Below are 7,926 nucleotides of genomic sequence, written 5' to 3'. Positions count from 1 at the left end.
GCGCAAATCCTCCTGGCTCAGCAGCTGGCCTGTACAACCAAGCTGGCTCCCGGTCATTTTAATGACTACACCACACCTGTCTAAGAACAAGGAAAACTCTACTAATTTCACTAAGACCCCCTCATGTTTAGACTGTTGTAACTGACCAAACATTTACACGTGCAAAAACAAAACAAAACAAAACAAAATTCACTATGTTTGAGGGGCTAGGCTGCATTCTGCATTCTAGAAATTTCCTTGCCTTCTCCCCCACCACCCTTCTCTTTTTTCTTGTGTTCTGAAACAGAATCTCACCCTGTAGCCCAGGGTGACCTTGAACTGCGCCTAAACCACCACCTTTGCTATTTTCTCCTAGCGCTGACCTTCCAGACTGGAATTACTCACACTTCAGGGTACTGAAAGCCAGCTCATAGGAGGAGCGCTGGAAGGCTTCATCCTCAGATTGGGACCAGGACGGCAGGGGTTCGTTCCCGTACTTTATTATGGCTCTGTCTGGCGACTTTTCGACCCGAATACTCTGAAAAATGTTCGCTGCCATAACGTACACGGAGTCTGGATAGCTAGGTTTTTCTGAGACAATGGTTGAAGATTTTTTCGTGGCGACTACATCCCCTAACATCTCCAGGGAAGCCAGCTGGGAGATCTCCTCCATATTTTCTTGGGTAAAAAACTCTAGTTCACTTGGATCCAGCATGTTTGCCCCTGTTGTCATAATTCAAGGTTCAAGTACAATTCAGGTGGTCCGGGAGAGTGCTGTCCATGTAGTCTTAAGCATTGTCTCTGCGGAAAGAAAAGGTTGTCCCAGTAAATCACTGTTCCTGAAGCACCTCTCTTGGCGGTCCCCTTCCTGGGACCTTAGAGACAAGGGGGGTGGCACGTCCTATCCACCCGAACATCCCATACTTCCAACTGCAAAGAAAACTTGCATTCAGGGTGGGAGGGCTGGCTGGAGAGCTGGATCCCCTGAGAGGAGCCGATCTGGCCACAGCCTACTGGGGACAGACCCCCACAAGTGTCCTAAAGTCTCCCTGGCCTGGCATCATCAGCATCCAAGGGACTAAGCGCCAGAATCACCTTCTCCGCGAATCCGCCCTGGTCTGGGGCTGGGATGGTTCCCGGGGCTGGCAGCCGCCACTCTTGGGGGGCTGGAGGGAGGTCACAGGCCCTCGGGAGCCCCGGGAGGCGGCAGCCCGCGGAGGCCGTTTGTTTCTAGCCCCGCCGGTTCGGGCAGCGGGGACGCTCGAGGGAGGGAGACGCTGCTCCTCGGGGCCCCTCGCGCTCCGGGTCTCTCAGGGGACACTCTCGTGGTGTCCCCTCCGGGCGCGTCCCGCCCTCCATTCTCGGGGTCCCTAGAGGGGTCGTTCCTCTAGGCCGCGCCCTGGCTTAGGGTCCTTCTCTAGGCTGCGCTCTATGTCCCCCAGGGGACGCTTCTCCAGACCGCACCTGAGCTCGAGAGGCCGCCTTAGGGATCGGCTGCAGGGAGCAAGGAGTCCGGTTCCCACTGGGCCCAGGCCTCGGTTCCCCGTGGCGTTGGCCCGCCCAGCAGGGCCCGGATCTCCATGGCAACCCGGGGAAGGGGGGGAGGGCGCCACACTCCAGACTTCACCCACCGGATTTGGCAGAGGTGACTCTCCGGGTGCTGTGATACCAGTTCAGTCTCTCTTGGAAGACCGAGGCCAGGCTCCCTGAGCACTCACTGATCTCCTTCATAAACTCTTAGAGATATTTGGTTAGGCTGTAGTTCCGTGGTTTAATTCTGAGGTCCTCATTAAAATGTAGATCTCTGGACCCATCACCAAGGATTCTGAGTCAGGGTATGGGACTCGAGACTGTGACTTTTTTTTTTTTTTTTGGCCTGTAATTCTTGTAATCGCAATGCAGTTAGCCCTATCTAGTGTAGTTACTCCATCAGTCCTTTGACTTTTCTACTCCTTCTATAAACTAGATTGGTGGTCCCTCCTGTTTTGAGAGATAGTGTATTTGATCTTCTATCCTGCTGCCCACCTGCCATGCAGTATCTTAGTACACGGTAAATTCCAAACCTTTGAAAAGGCAAGGTCTTCTGGTAGAAGGCCCTTGTTACTTTTCCATCTTGAATTGCTTGGTGTCTCTAAGCCTGCCTACACTGTGTGTGTCTGTGTGTCTCTGTCTCTCTGTCTATGTCTACGTGTGAGAGAGCCTGCAAGCTATTGCTTCTCGCTGTGATTTTGCTTTCTCCTCCCCCTCCCCTTCCTCTTTCTTCCTTCTACACCCCCCCCCCATTCCAAACTCAGATCCTGATTCTTCTGCCTCAACCTCCCCAGTGCTGGGATCACAGGCCTGCCCTCCCATGAGGTTTCTCTTTGCCTTGAAAAGTAACTCCTTTTGTCTACCCGGTAAACAACAACAAAATTTTTGCCTTGTCTGGCATTTGCCTTTGTTGGAATGGAAACTTCTTTACTAAGAAGAGATCCAAAATCACAGTGGGCTTAAACACAGCAGTTTTTCACTTAAAATCCTGTTGGCACTGGTTTGGGGGTGCTTACCTTTAATCCCAGCACTGGGGAGGCAGAAGCACTCCGAGCCCAGTCTGCTCTATATAGGGAGTTCCCAGCTAGCTTCTAGGATATAAAGAAGTTGAGGAACATTTTTTTTATTAGTAGGTTATTGTGTGACACTTTGCAACACTGAAAATGAGATTGAATAGAAAAATCCATACTTCCTAAGTAAAACTTAGGCAAGTAGCTGTGTTAATAAATTCATGGTTAGTAGTTATTTTAATCATGTGTATAAATGATTATAATCCTGCCTCCTTAGCTCTTACTTCTGGTTTATGGCCTCATTGTGGACTTGCCGTATTGGAAGTGAAGGCTACAGAAAAACATATTAAATTTCAGTGTACAGTGCAAACAAGTAGCCATGGCGAGAAATCTGTGGATTCAACTGTTGGGAAAGCTGGGTAATAAAAACAGGTATTCTTTGTCTAAGTCACACTCTGTACCATGATCAGAACTTTAAAGTAGAGATGGTATAAAATTCAAAACTAGATACCTAGGACTTCCTGCCTGCCAAAGGAGTTTAGAAGAAGGCTTTCCCCTCAGGAAGTAGAATATTTGAAATATTCATAAACTAATACTCCTTACATTTGACTTGGAGTAGTGGTATCATTTAGCCATGTAAATTGTTTAAATTTAACCTGGACATAGATAACTGTGTCCAGTTCCACAGATGCTTGCTATAGAAATGTGGAAAGGAGTATGAGATGCAAAGGGTTAAATGGGCCATCTTAAACATCGGACATATTGAGTATCAAAAAGAGTTACTGGATTTTGTTTTTGTTTTGAGTCAGGATCCGTCTGCCTCTGCTTCCCGAGTCCTGAGGCTAAAGGCACAGGCCACCATGCCCGGCATGTTGCTGATTTATTTTTATTACAGCACTTCTGCCCTCACTTTATTTCACATTTCCAACAGATTTTGTTGTTGTTTTGGTTTGGTTTGGTTTGGTTTTTCGAGACAGGGATTCTCTGTGTAGCCCTGGCTATCCTGAACTCACTCTGTAAACCAGGCTGGCTTCAAACTGACAAAGATTTGTCTGCCTCTCTGCCTCTCCGGTGCTGGGATTAAAGATGTACGCCACCACACCCAAATTTGCATGGATCGAGGGGAAAAAATAACATGGAACACAGAAGTAGGGAATAGATACCAATAAATTGTCTGTGTAATTACATTCTAAACACAACAAGCCAGTGCCGAGAACGCCCTGTACAAACCCAACAGATTCAAAATGAACTGTTCTTTTAGCAAGGCTAAAGATTCTGCCTGAAACAATAATTTCATTGTGAGCATGGCCTATGCATAGTTATCTTTTTGAGGTAGGCTAGGTTGACCTTGAACTTGTGTTGCTGACATTGATCTTGAACTTCTAATCTTCCTGCCTTCACCCTCCCAAATGCTGGGATTGCAGGAGCGTCACCACACCATACCCAGTTGACGTGGTGTTGAGGATTGAACCCAGGGCTTCGTGCATGCTAGAAGCCTTTTACCAACTGAGCTCTAACCCCTGGGTGTGTTTGGTTAAAAAAAATCAAAATATTCTGGCATCTACATTTTATTCACTTTATGAAAAAAAGTATGATATGATTTTTAGTGAAGATCCTTGCATATAGTCCAATGGATATAGGAGTCTCTTGTGAAATGCCATATCTTATTATACATTGTCCTAGCATTTAAAACCTTTTATAACTAAACAAAGAAAGCATGAAAAACTGTTACTCTTTATTTTTCACTTGAATTTTAAGTTTAAGGAACATGGACTGAATAAAGAAGGTATGACACAGAAAAAGGGGGAAAAAGACAAAAGGAAGACACGCTCCCCCCTTCCCCCACATACATGCACAGTGGCATAGGATCAGACCGGATGAAACCCTTTCACTTGCACCGAAATGAACAGAACAGGATAATGTGTTACATGAAATGAAGCAAGCACAGGAAAATAAGTACTGAGTATTTTGTCTTATATTTGAAGCTAAAAAAATGTTGATTCAGAGTATTAGATTGTATAACAGTGGTTACTAGAGTTGGGGACAGTATAATAGAGGGGTGGAGGTCAGGTGACAGTCACCACAGGACTGTCAGGCAGGATGTGTTTTAGATTCATCACGGTAGGGTGGATTACACAATGTAACAAGCTAGGATGTATTTGAGAAGTTGAAGAGGAGCTCTAAGGCTCCAAATATAAATGGTAAAAGACAGAAATCCTAGTTACCCCGCTATGCATACATGAAACATCAGGAAGGCAAGGGTTCCGGAGAGAGTGGAGGGGGACAAGAGAGGGGAGTGAAGGCTGCATACGATCGAAATACATTATACACGCATTTAAAAGGGGAGCATGTCGTGTGCCATCAATATGCATCCCTATAGCATGATGGTGGGAACAAGACATGAAGGATCATGAAGAATGATATGCAATGGTGGAAAGGCTGCTTAGCATTTTATGTGAAATTTAAATAAACATTTTCTATTCCTCCACCCCATGATTAATCCAAACTAAACAACAAAAACCCCAAACTGTTGTGGAAAATTATTTTAAGGTGTGTTACATTATGTTTATGCTCTGGAACATTTGTTTAACATGTAAAGGTGTGTTGCTTTTGTTTATGCTTCATTTGTTTAGCTCTGTGAAGCTGTGATTCTTTGCCCATCTAAAACACCTGATGGTTTAATAAAGCGCTGAACAGAAAATAGCGAGGCCAGAGAAAGGATAGGCGGGGCTGGCAGGCAGAGGATAAATAGAAAGGAGGCGCGAGAGAAAAGGAGGATGTCAGGGGTCGGCCTCCAGCTACACAGCAAGCCACAGAGTCAGAAGTAATGAAAGGTATACAGAAATGGAGAAAGACAAAATTCCAGAGGCAAAGGATAGATGGGATAATTTAAGGTAAGAAGAGCTGGCTGTGGCTAGAGAGATGGCTCAATAGTTAAGAGCACCAAAGGTTCTGAGTTCAATTCCCAGCCACCACATGGTGGTTCACAACCATCCGTGATGAGATCTGGTGCCCATTCAGGCAGAACACTGTATACATTATAAATAAATAAATCTTTAAAAAAATAAAGATAAAAGCCCAGAGGCAAAAGGTAGACAGGATAATTTGAGAAAACTGGCTAGAAACAAGCCAAGCTATAGCTGGGCATTCATAAGAAAAAAATGAGATTCCTTGTGCATTTATTGAGGAGCTGGGTGGTGGGCCCCCAAAAGCCAAAAAAGTAAAAAGAGCAAAACAACTACAGCAAACAATAGGATTTGTTACTGGGCCCAACACATACTTTATTATACACTGGATTCAGGGAGCCACCTACTGGCAAATAGTTGTCTTTGATTTTTTTTTTTTTTTCCAAGTGGATTTACTGGTTGGCTTTCCAGAAAACTGACCAGATGCCCAGTTAAACCTCAGATATCTAACTTCTCAGCACTTCCGTGTGTTAAGATAGCGCAGTATTTGCCCCACAGGCCCTTGTCACCTGCTCTACTCTTGTGAGGGACTCTGGGAAGGTTCTCTTGAACTCCAAACATCATGATTATTGCCGTTTGCCTTTGTTTTGGAGACAAGGCCTCTCTATGTAGTCCTGGCTGTACACAGCTCCGTTATTTAGGTTTGCTGGATCTCCCTTGCTCCGTTCCCATTGCTTCAACATGGAAAGTGTTGCCTCCCCTATCCTACCTCACATCTGACTTCTTGTCCGTGTGTTCTGATGTTGCCACTGCTTTGGGGATAGGGGCTTTGTTTGTTTTATTCTGTTCTGAGGACGTGTCTGGCTTTTTAGTCCAGGCTGGCCTTGAACTCTAGATCCTCTTGTCTCAGCCTCCCATCGCTGGAATTACTTGTTCTTAGTCAACTTCTTTCTAGTGTGTGAACTCCACTTTTCCCATTACAGAGTCACATTTAAGCAATCTATATCTACTCCTATTTTTTTTTAAAGATTTATTTATTATGTATAGTGTTCTGCCTGCATGTGTGCTTGCAGGCCAGAAGGGGGCACCAGATCTCATTACAAGATAGCTGTGAGCCACCATGTGGTTGCTGAGAATTGAACTCAGAACCTCTGGAAGAGCAACCGGTGCTCTTAACCTCTGAGTCATCTTTCCAGCCCCCTGTGTCTATTTCTTTTGGAGAATAAAACACCAAAAGAGAATTCACTGTATCCTCTGTAATTCCTTAGCTAGCGATTCTGTTTTGGAACATTACGCGGGATCTGCATGCGTAGCTTATTCTTGAACTTTCACCTCTACACATTCCTCCTCTGGGGCCAGAGGTCAGACCTGGGCCTGCTCATGCTAAGCACATACTCACAGTCGTTCTAGGATGCAAGAGGCTATGTACCGAAAAGTCGCCCGGCCCTGTCCTTCAGGTACCTGGAAATTCCTGTGTGCACAAGAAATAAACGAAGACCCTTTGAAATGGTGACACCATAAGGAAGGACATTACTGAAAGCAGAGGACAGTAGAGTAGATGGCAGGTCCCAAAGCCCCAGCTTTATCACTTTTGGCTTGGAATTCTGAATTAAAGGTCAATAACCTTTAAGTCATCTATAAATTCCCAATATGCTCATAAGAAAAATTAAACATTTGACAGGACAACAGCCTCCATTCAGAGCCTGCCAGGACAAAAGCTGACTAGGAACAAAGCGGGTATGTGTGTATCTGGGGGAGAACACACATTGCCAGCAGCTATGTGACTTCTCAGTAGAAGCTGGGAAGGACCTGCTACTGGACTCGGGCCATGGGTCCAAAGATGCCTGGGTTTGTTCTGGGTTAAATGTTCTCAGAAAGCAAAGGCAATCTATGACCGTGGCTCGTTATTAATTATATCGAGGGTAGAAAATCTGACGGGAAGGGATCGGTTGAGACTCGACCGGCTCAGAGAGGAGTGAGCTGGCATTGTAGGGGTTGCTTGGTGACCCTGTCTGAACTGAGACGACATTGTGAAATGGCCTTTCTGTTTGTTCGCATTTTCACTTCCTTGTGATCTCACAGTGACCCTGACTGACATTAGTGTTCTGTGAGATTAGGCCCAATAGGAGATTTAGGGTTGTGAGTCCCAGGCCAACTTCTGAGAAGACTCAGGGTTGGCTGTACCTGAAAAAGGTCAGCCTCTGTATATCAAAGCCTGTTGTTTTCTTTCTTAGAAAGCAACTCTTTGACTCTTAGTGGAGTCTACGCAATAAGCCCTGCTTACATCGGAGTGGTAACCAATGTCTGATGACATTAAGTTCTTTTTAACTAGGCGGTGATCTTGCAGAGGACAGAGAGCATAGCTCAGTCAGCTTCGTGTCTCCCTTACCATGAAACAGGTATCCAATTGTGCCCAAACTATTGTGCCCTCTACAGCTGTCATTGTGCTTCTGCTTGTCATCTCTGTGTTCCAGCTGCTCCCTTAACCAGCGACCGCAAAG

General features: G+C 45.5%; 1 protein-coding gene across 2 annotated transcripts in view; it reads right to left on the bottom strand.

Moving 5' to 3' along the window:
* Nucleotides 1-1,421, bottom strand: part of Nsun7 (NOP2/Sun RNA methyltransferase family member 7) — a 46,954-nt gene extending 45,533 nt beyond the window's left edge. Inside the window, exons 1-2 of one of the 2 annotated variants that reach the window (XM_026785166.1) lie at nt 1,075-1,421; nt 385-780 (exon numbers count right to left, since the gene is read on the bottom strand). In XM_026785166.1, coding sequence (XP_026640967.1) covers nt 385-712 — 328 coding nt within the window. In that variant the 5' untranslated portion in view covers nt 713-780; nt 1,075-1,421. The other variant, XM_005359280.3, reaches the window with a different exon arrangement.
* Nucleotides 1,422-7,926: the final 6,505 nt, after the last annotated feature.

This window comes from Microtus ochrogaster, linkage group LG1 (genome assembly GCF_000317375.1).
Source record: "Microtus ochrogaster isolate Prairie Vole_2 linkage group LG1, MicOch1.0, whole genome shotgun sequence".
Lineage (NCBI taxonomy): Eukaryota > Metazoa > Chordata > Mammalia > Rodentia > Cricetidae > Microtus > Microtus ochrogaster.
The sequence above is the reverse complement of the archived record's forward strand: the minus strand, read 5'-3'. Positions and strand labels throughout refer to the sequence as shown.